The following is a 17,473-nucleotide window of genomic DNA, read 5'->3' on the forward strand; positions in this document are numbered from 1 at the left end:
AACAACAGCAGCAGCAACTCCCGGCGACGGCTCCTCAAGCCTCGCCGCCGCCCCCTCCTCCGCCCGCTATCGCCGCCGCCACCACAACAGCCGCCGCCTCAGTTGCCGCCGTCCCTCAGTCCCTCGCTCTGCTGCCTCCTCCCACCCCCAAAGCTTGGAGGTTCCCCGGCAAGGGGGAGGGAAAAAACTTTCACTTTCGTGCATCCCTCCCAGCGTGACGCTGCGCGCTGACGTCACGGGGCTGTAATGGTGGTGTGCCGCGAGATTTTTTTCCTTAAACAGGTGTGCCGTTGCCCAAAAAAGGTTGGGAAACACTGGTGTAGGAGTAGAAGAATGAGTCAAACAACAGAAGACAAGAGATATGAAGATCAGCAACTGCAACAGAGATGGTACTATAATTCACTTTATCTTTTTATTTACACCACAAGAATAACAAGTTGTCATAATGTGGTACAAAATACTGGACTTCTATTAAAGTTGAAAGTGAAGTTGGTATTGTCAGAGAAAGACACCATTGGCCAGTAAAAAACAAGTGAAACAAAACAACAAAAACAGGAATGAGAGAGAGATATATAGAGCTAGGAAAAATAACCCAAAACCTTCAACCCCACCAAGTAAAGGAAAAAGGTGGTAAGAAAATTGAAGTACAAAGAATATGCTACCATCACTTAAAGGGTTCATACAGTTAAGAGTGAAACTGTGTCTAAATTACAGAATAAACTGGTAGCTGCTACCAATGGTGACAACATACTGAGCATGTATAGGTATAAAGCAGAATATAATAAGAGTTACAACTTTTGGTACTACATATTTGTAATAAGCTCTTGGGTGAATAGATTTCCATCCCATATACATAGCATCTCCAATGTAGAGCACCAGAAGTGTTAGATTCTTTGTTTTTCCTATTTTTTTCTTTCTATCAATAGGATTTTTCATCAATATCAAATACACGGTGAAGCTCAACTATCACTATGAAGAAACTTCATTTCCTGCTGATATAAAGTTTGTTTGAAACCACAGTGTTTGCACATCACTGCTTAAAAGTGAAATCTATTGATACATCTTTCAAAATAAAAATGTTAACACAGCTGTGCTGAAGAGTTAACTCTTAAAAGTTCTTGACATTTTTATCTGAGCATTAATATAAAAAGAAGTTGGCATATGTTTGTGCCTGCCTTATCCCTTTCCTGCCTAAATGAAAAACAAAAACAAAAAACTCCTCCCCCCTTAAAGAAAAATGACACAGGCAGTTACTTGTGTGTTCTGTACAGTTTCCCCTAGAACATTATTTCCACATAAATACAATAAACTCTATTATTGGTTTGTCACAAGTGCTAGATATTTTTTTCTCTTAAAATGACAAATGTTTAAGTAGTCCTTTGTATTTTTAAAATTTTACAATAAAAAGCACAGGTCCTTAATAAGTTCAGTAAGACAAACTTCTCCCCCTTCATGCTCCTCACTTTAATTTGCATGACAGAAAACACCCCAACAGTTTATCTGTTGCTAATGCCATTAGAGGGGATTTCTCTTTCCAAAGCTGCCACGGGTGGCGTGCAAAATCTGTATACAATATAAAGACATGCCAACCTAACAGACCATGCAACCTCAAGGTGTAGGAAACTTAAAAAAATATATTCATATATATATTTTTATGTATATATATATATATTTATATATATATCAATGCCCATAAAATGTGGGCCCAAAAGTTTACAAAAGGAAGAATGGAATGAGTACATGACTAATAAAAAGGAATGTTTGTGTACTGAAAGTAAAATAAACCCCAAATACTCAACTATTAGTACTTTGTACTACAACCTGGGTCTTGCTTCTGGGTAATACAGCTTCAAGATGTTCCTTTGTTTCTAAATTGCTACAAGAGAAGAGTTGTAATAAGCCACCCAATACCTTGGAGGCTGAGTTAGCAAAAGCCTCGAGTATCTTGCTGGTGGAACTCAGGTACCTCATATGTTCATAGTCTACAAAAATGTGGGAAGCATAGGCATGTTGCGCAAATCAGCTTGGATTCTTAGTTTAGCCACAGGGCTCACAAGCAGGTCCATGTTAAGTGGGGGGAACAAGGCTACGGCGGTACCTTCCCAACAGCCATGATGCTCATGTTTGCCTTGTGCTACTGGAGCAAGGTTAGGCAACGGCAATTTTAAAAAGATCTCAGAATTCTGGATTATGGAACAGACTGAAGTATAACAAAATAGTTTGTGACTTTAGAAAGGCAACACTTGTTTGTAAGAAACAAAGTAAGAGTCCTAAAATTAACAACATTGAAAGCAGTTACCAAATACTCCAGGCCAACATGTCAACACCGTTGAGTTGTGTGTACCAGCAATTTCTTGCAATGAAAAAGTACCGTATTTACTCGAATGTAATGTGCACCTTTTCTGGCCAAATTACATTGCGAAAATTAGGGCGCGTATTAGATTTGATGCTGCATTTACAGTCGCCAGCAAATACTTTTTTGGTTGCAAGGTTTTGAAAATTGAGGTGCGCGTTAAATTTCATGGCGCATTAGACTCATGTAAATACAGTAAGTATTTTGAAAACATGTAGAGTGGTGTTGAAAATAAAATGTATTTTAGACTGAAGTAATTGTGGATGCATCACTTTTATCAACAGTCATAAAGGGCTAAACTAACAAAATATGAAATCAGATGATTCCACAGCAAAAATCTTTAAAGATCACAGCAGCAAGGTAGTCATTTTATAAAATATACATTTTATCTTTACTGTCAAACTTTACTCTTAGAGTATGCTCTAGGCAATTCTAATGCCAAAAAGTATTCATCAATTTGCACGTATTTGGGTTAGCAATAACTCAAATATTGTAGTGTGTCTTAAAAATTGCATATCAAGCATTAAATAAAAACCTCAAACTCTCTCCAGCACTCAGTCGGATTTATAATTAAATTCTCACAATTCTGATTTTAATGGAATGAAGAAAAACAAAACTTTTCAGAACCAGAAAATAAGTTACTACAAAGTGAACCTGTCAGTTATCATAACAAAAATATTAAAAAAGGAAAATACCACTGGTTATTCGGATGAGGGGCATGTAATATCCTACACTGCTTGAAAAAGAACACATGAATTCAGTCTCCTCCAGATATCTAATTTCACCACTAAAAGTTTAGTTGCTTATTCTGAGGGTCAGCTCCCTTCACCTCAAAAGGCAATTGGGGGGATAGGAAATAGTGACCAAGATTAGCAGTCTCCCAGCCAAAAAGAAGATATTAATATTACGATTCACTGTGAAATAGTCTTTTAGAGGACTAACTCAACCAGAGTGGTTTAAGAAAAGTTCTGTGTGTATGTGTTAGCATTAACTGCATGAGAGTTTGGCAGACCTTCAACATGGTCACTAAATTTATTAATGCCTTTAATAATCCTTGTCACACTCTATACTGAGGATATAGGATACATCGCTCTTTGTAATATTAATATATTTTTAAGGTTAAGAAAGCTCCTTATTTTTTTAAATGTAGCATAGCAACTATGACTGCAGAACTGATAAAATATACAATCAGTTTCCTGATATAAAAAAGACCTTGGAATCCTTCCTTTTGTGAAAAGGGCTTTCTAAAAACAAAGCCTAACAATTTGCAACTGTCCCACATGACCATGAAAACTCTTGATGGTACGAAAGGCCAAACACAAATAAAACTCCAGTGTGGAAAGTGACACAGGTCAAGAAAATGGTTACTGTTTAGAAAGACAGCTGTCCAATGGAAAATAAAATGAAAATTCATGCAATAAGGCTGTTTTAAGGATTTTTGGAAAAACCAATATAAAATAAAGCAACAGCAAATACATATTTACTAAAAAACTCATTTTGTTAAAAGAAGATCAAAATTAAAAATCTTAAATTAAAATAGTGATGTTAGGGTAGTTGCCTAGCGGCTAAAATGTTGGCATTCTGAAAGCATTCCAAACTACAGTTTGAAAATGGTCAAGTTTCAAACAAGATCCCTTTTCTAAAAACCCTTACACTCCAATTCACAAATAAATCTTTTGCAAGGGAACTTCCAATGGCTACCATTGTAATCTGCATTTATTTATATATTTTGTATAAATGCATTATAAATATTTTATCAATAATTTGTAAGAGTCGCATTTCTAAGCTTGGAATACATTTGGAATATACATTATACATATACATTTATATAATTATACCTAAAATATTAAGCAGTATATCATGCTAGTTGCTTTTAATAAAAAGCATTCCAATTTTTTAAAATTTGCAGTTGTATCTGACGCATGCTTTTACAACCAAATTGATAGTTAAAATGGTTATACATAATGTGTAGGAGAAGATGTTGGGATTTTTTAATCAATCATTGAATTTTAGAAACCCAACAGTATTTGCCACATTACTGGCAACTACCTTAATTTTCATTTTAAACAGCAATAAAAGAAAACAAAACAAAACAAAATCCAAACTTGTCAACTGTTTGGGAGAAGCTCCGGCCATTACTTGCCAGCAGAAATCCTAGAGCCTTTCTTGCTGATGGCAGTTCTCAGCTGCCCGCCCTTCCAGTAGAATCACTGCAGAGTTCTTTTCTTTAAGGCATTGTTCATCAAAACGTCAGAAAAAACCAGCTGCCCAAAATCAATCCAATCTTTTTTTTAAAAGGCACAAACTCTTCAGATGGCTTTGGAGATGCTAAAGCCAATCCCCTTTCTGGGCTTTCTTCCTTGGTTTACGTTCTTCCTCGCCACACATATATAGTCTGTCTGCATGTATATTAGGTATAAAAAAAGCTTAGTTCTCTTTTCACCCTTCATATAAAGGAAAAAAAAAAAAAGACTTCTCATATTGTTTGGGTTTTGAAGAGAGTGTCTGGATCACAGGTAGGCAAGAGCCACAAAAATAAAACATAAAACACAAAACTACAATATGGTCTGAGTGGTCTGAACAGAGGATAATCAAACTTTAAGCACCAGTTTTAAATGAAAGTTGTCATATCTGTGTTTAATCTTTGATTTCTTTCTTTTTAAAAAGTTGGCAACTTTGCCAAATACTTCACTGGCTTCTTGCCTCTCAAGCTTCCATTTAGGAAAAGAGGAAGAACGCTCAGCGCATATGTCTTTAATATTCCTGCTCTTCACCTGCACTTTTTCTTTTCCGCAAGCATATTCTGTACAGATACAGAGAGATTTAGCTTTCTTTTACGCATGGCTGCCTTTCTGTAGTCTGGAAGAAAACCATGACAGGATGCAGGAGTAACAAGAGAAAGCTTCTTGGCAGAGCTTCAGGACAAGACGAACAAACAGGAGAACTCCAGCCTCAAAGATGCCTGCTACAGGGGAGGGTCTTCTTCCATGGGCTCCTCATCTGGCCTGGAAAGAAATGCATTGAGAGGAGTCAAAAAGAAGGAAGCAGACGGAGGTACAGAGCAAGCAAGCAAGCGGGATATACTGTTTGCAGATTTACCTTCTTCAGCTTAAAGACCTAGGCAGGACTTGGGGAGGTCAAACTTAATAGCATCGGATCATGAGAAACAAAACCTCATTCTCTTCTTTATCTACTCAATGAAAGTAGAGTATTACTGAAATTTTAGCCCTGATAAAATGATAGTTTATAAATTTATAACTTTTAATAAGTTTACAAAAGTAGGGAATGAAGAAATTCACACAGAACATTCATTGGGGAATCAGTTACATCTGTATCACTTTCGAATTGCTTACTCATTACTTTCACAAGAAGTCAAATTAAAAAAATTTTGTGATGCACAATGATATAAAAGACACTTGTGTTTTCACACTATAACGATAGACAGTGATCTGAACACTTGCAATACTTCACAGCTGACTTTGATTCTGAGTAGCTTTAGCCTCCATGAACTTTACTAAACAGCATGTATCCACCTGTGTTAAGCAGTCATAGACTCATACGTCATGCATTTAATGTTACTAAGCACCAGGGCCTAGTTAGTAAAATCTGGCTGATTTATTTTTTTTTTTAATTACTGGAAAGAGGACAAGGCCCCCTAGATTATGAGGCCCTGGGCTGCAGCCCACTCAGTCTCTATGTAAATTTGGCACTGCCATCAGGGTTTCTTTAGGCCATCACGCTGTGTCTCTGTAGGTAGAGGGGGATATTCATGAGTAGAGCAGGAGTTCTTGACATGAAAATGTCCACTGCTTGCTCCTCCTCTGCCACTAATCATTCAACAACAGAGGGCAAAAAGGAGGCATTCTGGAGCTTTCCTGGCATAGCAATTTTCCTTCTCAGCGGTCTTAATGAGAAGGACAATTTTAAAAAACCAACCCGCAGTTAGCCCAAAAACCTAAGCAAAATGAAGAGGAAAATGTTGCTCCTACTTTCTCCATGACTGAGTCTAGAACAGCTTTGGATTGGGCAGATCCACCTTCCTTCAAACCCTCTCCATCTCCTTTGGATTACTCTGTTATATTCATAATAATCAGTTGGGAACTTCTGGAGATAAATCTGGCTTCCCAACTTTAATAAAGAATCAGGGTGATGTTTAGTTTCCACCTCCATTCAACATTATTAAGCTACAAAGAACTCAGCCTTGAAAAATGCATGGTGGTTCTTCAAATTTTGAAGACCACAAAATAAAAGTACTTTAATATTAGAAAGGACTTCCCGGATAAATGCAATTTTCTAGACCCACTTGATGGAAGACCTGAGAGCAGCTTTAGAATCTATAGAGGAATATTTCACATTATGATAAGCAATTGGTTCCACTGTTCAATTATTCAAAACCGTTGTGTTCCGGACCCCCACGCGTGTCGGTGAGCACGCATAATCCTGCCCCATTTTCTGACCACTTCCGGGTTGTGGTGATGTGCACTCATGCAGTTGTACAGGCAATGATCAACTGATGTACTTCTAGTATTAAACATAAATCAATCCTGCTGCAGCTTGAAGCTAATACATCTTACCAGCAAACAAGTCTTTTCAAAGTATTACACTGAATTTTACTTTTCTCCTTGCTGAACACAACCCTTTTTTGTTTTTCTTCAAATCAGGACACTATGCTGAAGCCTAATGTGCTTCACCTGCAGATACCTAATTTCCCACTTTTTGCCTAAAATACCAGTTTTAGATATAAGCAGATGGAAAGCTCACTTTTTGTCATGTGGTGGCTTGACCCCCACTGATAATGATGCCATAGCTGTTACAGTTTCTGCTTCTTCGTTCTCACACTTCTGTGCGTCTATCAAAGAATAGCTGACTGTTGAGGAATAGCGCTGGAGTGAGTGCCAGTACTTACCTAGAGGAAATAAAAAATGATATGCCATTAGGCAATCCACTACTGCCCACTGCTTTTAGTATAGCTACAGAAAAAACCCAACCATTATCACTACTACTGACATAGCACCATCAATGTACATACCATTTTACAAAGAACAGGTTTAACAGGTCCTACCCAAAGAGGCTCACACAGGGAAACAATAGGATGTTGGGACTGGAGTCGGGTGGGGAACCTCTGGCCTGCAGGCCAGATTTGGCATGCCAAGGGTCCTGATTTGGCCTGTGAAACACGGGTGTAGCCGGGGGGGGCAGGGAGGGCAGCTGCCCCCCTAAATCAATAAAAAGCAATACAAATCTGAGGTTATGCCCCCCCCCTAACAAAAGCCTGCCCCCCTAACAAAAATTCTGGCTACACCCATGCTGTGAGACTGTTTTCCTTAGACTTCACCCGGCTGTCCCACATTCAACCTGATATGTGAGATCCGGGCACATGTGGGGCAGGGACAGACATGGCTGGATCAGCTGCACCACTGAGCTTTCCTTGCGGAATTTTTTTGCAGAATGGAATGACTGAAATCCCTGCCCATCACCACTTGGGAAGTGAGTCAACCCTGTAGCACTGGCTACAGCTTCCCTTGGGAGAACCCAAGCGCACAGCTGGCTTGCGGAAAACAGCTTTGTCAGCCCTGCGTTTGGTGTTTTGTGCTGGGGTTCCCAGGCGCTCAACAAGCTGGCTGCCAGGAGCTTGGGAAGTGCTGCAAGAGGACAGGTGGGCCAGACAACACACCTGCCCACCATCTGACATCATGATGCCAGGTGATTGTCCTGCCCACATGTTGAAAGCTGGTCAAAGGCAAAAAAATTCAATAGGCTTACAAATTAAAGTTTTAAAATATTTATTTCTACAACTTATATCCCACTCCTAATCACAAGTGATCTTATCGTAGATCACAATTTACAATACAAAACACATCCATCCATACAAAATACAATTAAAAGCTCACCATCTATCTATCAAAAATTATAATCAATATGGCCGTGAGGCAGCATGTGCAAGATGCACTTTAACCGTGCAATCATATGCATAAGAAACATAAAGTGAAGTGGCTGGCAAGTAACCAGTTAGCCCATTCCAAAAGAAGTGATTTATGAGACAAATTCCAAATAATCTGCACTCTCCACCTCATTTTTCCACCATGTTTCCTTTTTCCAAGATCAGATACTGAACTCCTGGCAATTTATTTGCCTCATTACAGTTTCATTCTCCAGCTATCTTTGCTATTTGCATTTTTTAGAATTGAAACTTTGGGGCTTTTCTATTATAATATGCATTTTGATTCTTACTTGTGTATATTATGTTTTTAATTGATTTTGTTAGTTCTAATGGTTTACTCTTTGCCTTTGGGTGCTTGTAGAATAACCCTTCTGATTTTATATGATGAAACATTTAATATAATTTCTTTCAGAATTATTTTACATCTCCATAGATTTTCTTAGTGTAAAGCAGTCTGCAAGCAAGTTGAAGTTGTGGCTTATTATTTGAGTTAATGGAGCTACATAGCTTCACTTTAAACAGATGAGATCAGGAACTCTGTTTAACTGTGGAATAGCAATGGCTGCTCCCAGGTACTCACTGTGTATTTCAATGACCTTCTCAATGGAATGTACTGCATTAGCATTTGCTCTCTGCTGTAATACCTTTTCAGGAATAGGATCAAGCTGAAATGATTAAAAACGTGCACTTTAGATTAACTGAATTTAAAAAAATAAGTATTATTTCAACAGTTGTTATAGACTTCTACATAACCAAGTTATGCTTACTGTCTGGCTATTAACACTACTGACTACTCACCACTTTGTCCTACAAGCCTGTCCTACCAAGTCCTACAAGGATAAAAGGCAGTTCTTCCATTCCTAGTTTCAAGAGTGGCAGTGCCCTGCCCTTTGCTGCCTCACTATAATCTATAATTGCTGCTTCTTTCCCATTCTCTCAAAAAATGCTGTTGCCTCTAACCCTTTACAGAAAAGAACTCTGAAAGAAAAGATGTTCTAATTATCTCTTTGTTTTTAAATGCAGTTCTGTGGCCACCTTCAGCAATCTAGTAGTGGTGGCTTCTCATTTATATTTGGCAACGTGAAGTAGCCTTTCACTTGGCACTTCTAATGTGTTAATATTCTTTGAAATTTTCCAAATGGGACCTTATTTTGACAGTCTTCTATCACAAATGAATGAACCCGACCATATTCGAAAATGGCATACTCTAGGGACAAATAACTTTCCCAAAGTGAAGGATTTAAGAACTTTAAGTATGACACTCTGACTCTTCAGCACATTTTAAGGCTTCTAAAATTCAAATATTGACTCCTACTGAGCTAAATTCTTTGCTCTTTGCCTATGTTTGGATGATGTTAAGGTGGTCTCTTTATTTAACATATAAATATAGCCATTTAAATATTTTAAAACAAATATGGTATTTTGTTTGTGGTAGATGAATTTCTCTTATATCCCTGAAAAAATGATATATCTTGAACTAATTTGTCTGTCATGACTATTCTCAGATTTAGAGAGGTCACCGAAAAGAGTATGTCTAGGAAAAAATTCAAATGTGAGAGTTGTCTCATGCTCTATGAGGACTGAGGCGCGTACACAATTTCTCCATTGCAACTTGGTCACAGCCAAACTGGGTCAGCCATTCAGATCAAAGAGAAAATTCTTTTGTCAGTTCCAAGTATTGATTGAAGCCTTGAGCTTTGTTTAGTTTTTGGAGAACCCTCAATGAATGGGTTTTATAGTTGCTTAGATTACATAAATGTACATATTTTCACCACTGGTGCAGACAATAATTGTAGTTGCATGGTGTCCTCATACCTCTGCTACGTATTTTCACAATAATATGAATTAGTGACATTCATTTCTTTTCCAAGTGAGATCCATGTGCTCAGAGTTTATCTCAAGTATGCAGAATTGTCTGCGGACGAGATGTAGATTTGCACATAATTTTACCAACACATGGGCAACTTCATAATATCTTGTACTTGTTTGTAATCTGAAGTGACTGTTACTTCCCTGACCATCAACCTTTTATAGCTTAAATATGTTAAACTGAAAATGGAATTTTCACGAAGCTACAAAAAGCTAAGGTAGCATGCACACCTTAAGGCAGCAGTACTAAGATAGACTGTGGTGCTTTCAGTGAAATCTTCTACAAGTATATTAGATTACTTGTTCTTTGCACCAATCAAAGTATGCTGCTGTGTGGTAGAAATTAGCCAGAAATGTGACTAGGAAAATAAAGCATACCTAATTACTCATTTCTCCACTATGCAGTTCAAATACAAAAACTTAAGACATGTACGGAAAGCCCGTTTGCTGTTGCCAACCTTTTGACAACATAAGTAACTAAAGCTGCAGTTACTTTGAGAATGAATATAAATAAAAGTATGTGAGAATTTCTGATGCTTTAATTTTCAGTTTAAATTTTGACAATTAAAAAGGAAAATATTAGGACTAGAACACGCTCCTGCATCTCAGTTGTTGGGACCTCAAGCATCAGGTTTCAGACACGTGTGTACGTGTGTGTGTGTGTGTGTGTATCCCAGTGGTCAGGGATATATATGTTGAAATATAGCTCAGTTTTCAATTTTGGTTGAATTAAAGCAGAAATTATAACTGATTATAGTCTCTAAAGGTAACAAAATGTGATCTCTTTATAATATATATTTATTTGGCTTTTCAGCCAAAGAGGCCTAACAGCACCATTTGGCTTCCTCAACCTCATCAGCCCTCCAGATGTTTTTGGCCTTCAAATCCCATGATCCCTAGCTAGCAGGACCAGTGGTCAGGGATGATGGGAATTGTAGTCTCAAAACATCTGGTGGGTCGAGGTTGAGGAAGCCTGCTCAAGCAGCTGTTGAGGCCCATTACTGATAATGACTGCCATTGTGGCCGTCATCTTTATTTCCCCAGAATGTGATGACCCGGAGGTTTGGGAGGGCGGCATTTTGGGACGTATGAAAAATATGAGTGTAGTCATAGGTATGTCCCCCAGGGGCCCTCTGGACCTTGCCAAGGGCATCCTCAACTCTGGAGCCGATCATGGTTGACATAATCATCTGTAGGATAAATACAAAGTCATTCTTCCACAGTTATTCCCAAATAGGTTGTTTATTTGGGTCTCTGAGAGTATCCCTTGAGCTTCTTTATCAACGACTTGGATGATGGACTCAAGGGCATCCTGATCAAATTTGCAGATGACACCAAACTGGGAGGGGTGGCTAACACCCCAGAGGACAGGATCACACTTCAAAACGACCTTGACAGATTAGAGAACTGGGCAAAAATAAACAAGATGAATTTTAACAGGGAGAAATGTAAAGTATTGCACTTGGGCAAAAAAAAATGAGAGGCACAAATACAAGACGGGGGACACCTGGCTTGAGAGCAGTACATGTGAAAAGGATCTAGGAGTCTTGGTTGACCACAAACTTGACATGAGCCAACAGTGTGACGCGGCAGCTAAAAAAGCCAATGCAATTCTGGGCTGCATCAATAGGAGTATAGCATCTAGATCAAGGGAAGTAATAGTGCCACTGTATTCTGCTCTGGTCAGACCACACCTGGAGTACTGTGTCCAGTTCTGGGCACCACAATTCAAGAAGGACACTGACAAACTGGAACGTGTCCAGAGGAGGGCAACCAAAATGGTCCAAGGCCTGGAAACGATGCCTTATGAGGAACGGCTAAGGGAGCTGGGCATGTTTAGCCTGGAGAAGAGGAGGTTAAGGGGTGATATGATAGCCATGTTCAAATATATAAAAGGATGTCACAGAGAGGAGGGAGAAAGGTTGTTTTCTGCTGCTCCAGAGAAGCGGAGACGGAGCAATGGATCCAAACTACAAGAAAGAAGATTCCACCTAAACATTAGGAAGAACTTCCTGACAGTAAGAGCTGTTCGACAGTGGAATTTGCTGCCAAGGAGTGTGGTGGAGTCTCCTCCTTTGGAGGTCTTTAAGCAGAGGCTTGACAACCATATGTCAGGAGTGCTCTGATGGTGTTTCCTGCTTGGCAGGGGGTTGGACTCGATGGCCCTTGTGGTCTCTTCCATGATTCTATGATTCTATGATTCTCTCATATAGCTGCCGTACACTCCAATAGGGAAAAGAGCAAAGAACTGCAGCCGGACATGGGTGTGGCCGAGGAGGGGCAGGAGGGCAGCTGCGCCCCTAGATCCACAGACATTATGGAAAAGCATTGAAAGTACTTAATTATTTGAGGTTCTGCCCTCCCAGCAGAAGCCTCTCCCAACCCCCAACCCCACCCCCCCGGCAGAAGCTATGCTATCTGAACTTTTATTTGCTAAAAAAAGCTGAATGCCTTCTGTGGCTCCCCCCCCCAAAAAAAAGCTGAGCCGCCCCACCCCAACAAAAATCCTGGCTACGCCCATGCAGCAGGAAACAGTAGTAAGGGGGCCAGTAAAAGGAGAGGAAAATTTCAGGGCAACTCCAGTGTCCAAACGTATTTCTCGACTGCAGAAATCAACTAGATTTTCCAGACTTCTCATTATCGAGATTTTAATAGGACAAGTGTAGTGCGAGTGACTTGAGGATTTTAGCATGATTTATTATTGTTCTTATACAGAAAATATTGCCCAACACATAACAATACAAAACTGATAGGTTTCAAACTGAGATTATAATATAATCACTGATGCTACTACTGATGGTATATCACAGTATGTGTGTAAAAATAAATAAAAAATAAATAACAACTTTGCTTTGGGTTTTTTTAATACCTCAATTCCTAGCAAAGCAGAAACGCACGCTTCAGACGCATCACAAATGGCTGTTAGGTCATGGCCTCCTTCAAGAGCTAAAATGATTCGTCCTCCAGCAAGACCCATGAGCTGTTTTGTCAGGTACCCAAAGCCTGCGATGCAAGGAATGCAAGAAAGGGCAACAATTAACAGATTTAATTTATTCTATAAAGTTGGAAACATTATAAAAATGAATAAAATTATTTATAAAGGTATTTGGTAGAATCAAACTTATTTAATCATATTGCATTGCATTCAACTAAGTTGTCATGTGTGCACAAGGACTTACGCAATGGAACACGCCCCCATGCTCTCCCCACCCCACTCCAAATTTGTTCCAGAGGGTTGGAGGAACTACCAAAACAGATGGGGGGGGGGGACCTCCACTGCATAAGTCCATGTGCAAATGGGGCAACTTTGCTGGTTTCTGCATTTACAAAACCAAAGTGGCCTCTCCAGGGTGCAAGCTTGGGCAGCGTGTACAAGACCTCTCGTCCCAGTCTCACTGATGTGGTGCTTGGCTACTGGAGTTGCCATTCAAGATGCCATCCAAACATTCTAGGGACTCCACTCCAGAACTGTGTAGGGTTTACTCCTTAACCTTTTCTTCTCCTGAAGATATCCCACAAGGCCGCAGGTACAGATTTTCCTTCAGGGTTTACTCCAGAAGTCTTCCTCACAAGACAGGTCCTTAACTCAACGTGGGTTTAAGACTCACTGGCTACCCTTCACCTGGTTTAGTCAACCGGTCAAAGCCGTTACCTGGGCTCTGGCCACCGTCACAAGCTGACAGCTTCTAGGAGCCACAGATGAGAGCGGAGTGTAGGGTGAGGACCAAAGTAGGGAAAACCACCCAGAAGGAGTGTTCCCCGCCAGAGATCCCTTTGTTGGCTGCAACCCATTATTTGTGAACGTGTTTTGTGATTCAACCAAAACTTTTTACACCTCCAAAGAATTTATGGTTTGCACACTCAGCCCTTATGGTTTGCACATTCACCACAAGCAGGGCTTTCCCCCCACTGGAACTCACCGGAACTGCATCTGGCACCTCTCAGCTGGGGGGGGGGGGAGAAGAGAGACCTGACCAGCCTCAGCAAAACCCCGCTGGCACTTCCGGCTCCTGAGGGGCAGGCAAGATGGAGGTGCAGGACGGCTTTGCTGAGGCTCTTCTGCAAACTGACACACAGAAAAGGCACGCCTCAGCTGAACAAGCCCCCAGGCTGCTCTGGCTCACAGGCAGGCAAGCCACCACTTTCTCCTGGGAGGAAGAGGAAGTCCCACCCCCACCCTCCATGCGTACCTCCATGAGGTAGCCCCACAAGTGAAGCCTGACAGAAGTTGCCTCTGGCTTGTGAGGAGACACCGCCCCCCAAATATATATCCTCTTTGGGCTCTGGGGTGGGTCTTCTGAGGGAGATACATTCTGGCACCTTTGGGTCTGTAACAGGCATAGGCAAACTCCGGCCCTCCAGATGTTTGGGACTACAATTCTCACCATCCCTAGCTAACAGGATCAGTGGTCAGGGATGATGGGCATTGTAGTCCCAAACATCTGGAGGGCTGGAGTTTGCCTATGCCTGGTCTAGAAAAAGGCACTGACTCCATATCTATCTACCTTTTTAGATAGGTCTTTGGGTTTAATGCTGTTTTTACTGCATTTTGTTGCTAATTTCATTTTACTGTTTTTAATTATGCTATTTCGAGGTCTTTTTTTATATTGCATTTGTAAGCTACTGACAGCTATTGATGAGGTGGGATAATAACGTTTAGATAAATAGAAGGAGGAATCTGAATTCTATGTATAACAGGGAAGTGTGTTTTTGCATTGTTTGTGATTGGATTGAATTATATTATATTATATTGCCTATAAAAAAACCCTCCCCAAACTAACAAGTGTAGGAAGAGTCCAGGTACAGTGAGTTATTATTAAACAGACAACTCAAATAGATAACAGGGTAAATTTGCAAAGAAAATGAGATCACTGAAATTTAAGCCTGTGGGGACTTACATTTTGCTGACAGATTATATCCTCCAAGTGGTGCAGGATGACCTTCCACTGCATCAAAACCAGATGATACCAGCACAACATCTGGAGCAAACTCATTAGCAATAGGCATTACTACTGTTCTGTAACAAAAAAAGGAACAATAGAAAGCACATTACTATGCCTTGCTCTTGAATGGACAGCTAGAATGAGACAGAATCTTGTTCAAGGGTGCTTTTTAGCACAAAATATAGAAGAAAGGACTAGAAAGGGAACCAGACAGTGTACAAGGGCATTTCTTGAGTTGTTTGGACCACAATGTAAAAGGTAGCTTGTTCTTCAGATTTGTGAGCAGTTGCAAAGAAAATGATACAGTTCCATCACATTTCTTTAGGTTGTGGCTAATGATGGTAATCCAAATCACCAAGTGAGTGCCTGAGTCCCATTGATTTTGTGGGTTTTAAGAACTTAACTGCATGGTTAAATCTCTGTGATTTCAATCTTGATATAGTAACATAAAGGGGGGGAGAATTAATGCATGTTTCATTCACACAAATCTGAATAGACTGAAGGACAAGCATCTCAAATTGTGATACACTTTTAGAAAAGCACTGTTGTATCAAATAACAAACATTACAAAGAATCTGCAGCTTCAAATAGATATTTTAAATTTCGGTCCTGATAGACAGCTTGTATCAAGAAAGGGACGCTGCTTCTCAGTCTGCCTGTGGCTTTTGATACCACTGACTAAGATAGACCACTTCTGTAGGATGGGTATTGGGGGCACTGTTTTACAGGGGCTCCAGTCCTGCCTGCAGGGCCATGTTCCGAGAAGGCCTCACGGTCCTTATGCTATGGTGTGCTACTAGGCACAATCCTGTTGCCAATGAATGCCACTGGGATGGTGATTAGGAGTTTTGAGGCAAAGTATCATTAGTATGCTAGAACATTTCTGGATACAGTTGTGTAATGGATGAGGGCTAATAAACTGAGCTTGAACCCTAGGAAGACAGAAGCGGTGTGGATGAGGGGTTCAGTCATTTGCCTATTCCTCATTGGACTACTCTCCCTCTGAAATAACAGGTTCCTTGTTGGGAGTGCTCCTGAATCCATCTTTGTCACTTGAGGCTCAGCAGTTGGGAGTGCCTTGGACCAGCTACAGCTGTTCTTGAACAAGGATAGTTTGCCTATGGTGGAGGATTATTATCAACATCACTGACTTAGTAAGAGCCTTCTAAACAACCATCTCAAGGTGATGTACACTAAAGAAAATTAAGAACATTTAAAAACACAAAAACAGCAAATGTATTTAAAAGAAAACTAAAACCATACAAAGTAGATTATTGTGGTGAAGACCCATTTATCCAGGCTGTCAGAACAAAAATGTCAATTTCCCCCCAGAAAATACAGATATTAAGCACTTGCCCTATCTTGAGAGGAATGCTAGCATTCCTGTAGTGTTCAGTTTTATGAAGAATTTTTATGGTGCTTAATTTTTATAGGATTGATTTTTATAGTTTGGAATTCCGTGTACACCATTTAGAGACATCAGTGATTAAGTGGTTGGAGGATGGATGGTGGCTAACGAATTGAGGTTGAATCCTGACAAGACAGAAGTACTGTTCTTGGGGGACAGGGGGTGGGCGGATGTAGAGGACTCCCTGGTACTGAATGGGGTAAGTGTGCCCCTGAACGACCAGGTGCGCAGCCTGGGAGTCATTTTGGACTCACAGCTGTCCATGGAGGTGCAGGTCAATTCTGTGTCCAGGGCAGCTGTCTGCCAACTCCACCTGGTACGCAGGCTGAGACCCTACCTGCCCACGGATTGTCTTGCTTGGACTACTGCAATACGCTCCACGTGGGGCTTCCTTTGAAGGTGACCCAGAAACTACAACTAATCTAGAATGTGGCAGCTAGACTGGTAACTGGGAGTGGCTGCCAAGACCACATAACACCGGTCTTGAAAGACCTACATTGGTTCCCAGTACGTTTCCGAGCACAATTCAAAGTGTTGGTGCTGACCTCTAAAGCCCTAAACAGCCTCGCCCCAGTATACTTGAAGGAGCGTCTCCACCCCCATCATTCTGCCCGGACACTGAGATCTAGCGCTGAGGGCCTTCTAGTGGTTCCCTCACTGCAAGAAGTGAAGTTACAGGGAACAGTACCTGCCCTGTGGAATGCCCTCCCATCAGATGTCAAAGAAATAAACAACCACATGACATTTAGAAGACATCTGAAGGCAGCCCTGTTTAGGGAAGTTGTTAATGACTGAAGTTTTAATGTATTTTTAATCTTTTGTTTGAAGCCACCCAGAGTGGCTGGGGAAACCCAGCCAGATGGGCGGGGTATAAATAAACTATTATTAATTATTATTATTATTATTATTATACAATAGCTCTCTGGCAATGATGTCTATGTTTTCAGTTTTACAGTCAG

The 17,473-nt window shown here is 40.4% G+C and overlaps 1 protein-coding gene across 3 annotated transcripts in view; it reads right to left on the bottom strand.

The window, feature by feature from the left end:
• Positions 1–393: 393 nt before the first annotated feature.
• Positions 394–17,473, bottom strand: part of HDAC4 (histone deacetylase 4) — a 123,503-nt gene continuing 106,423 nt past the window's right edge. For all 3 annotated transcript variants that reach the window (XM_082229214.1, XM_082229212.1, XM_082229213.1), the window contains exons 23-27: positions 15,062–15,180; positions 13,033–13,166; positions 8,875–8,959; positions 7,115–7,259; positions 394–5,358 (exon numbers count right to left, since the gene is read on the bottom strand). In XM_082229214.1, the coding sequence (XP_082085340.1) occupies positions 5,319–5,358; positions 7,115–7,259; positions 8,875–8,959; positions 13,033–13,166; positions 15,062–15,180 (523 nt within the window). In that variant the 3' untranslated portion in view covers positions 394–5,318. The remainder of the gene's footprint in view (positions 5,359–7,114; positions 7,260–8,874; positions 8,960–13,032; positions 13,167–15,061; positions 15,181–17,473) is intronic.

This window comes from Podarcis vaucheri, assembly GCF_965113315.1.
Source record: "Podarcis vaucheri genome assembly, chromosome: 1".
Taxonomy (NCBI): domain Eukaryota; kingdom Metazoa; phylum Chordata; class Lepidosauria; order Squamata; family Lacertidae; genus Podarcis; species Podarcis vaucheri.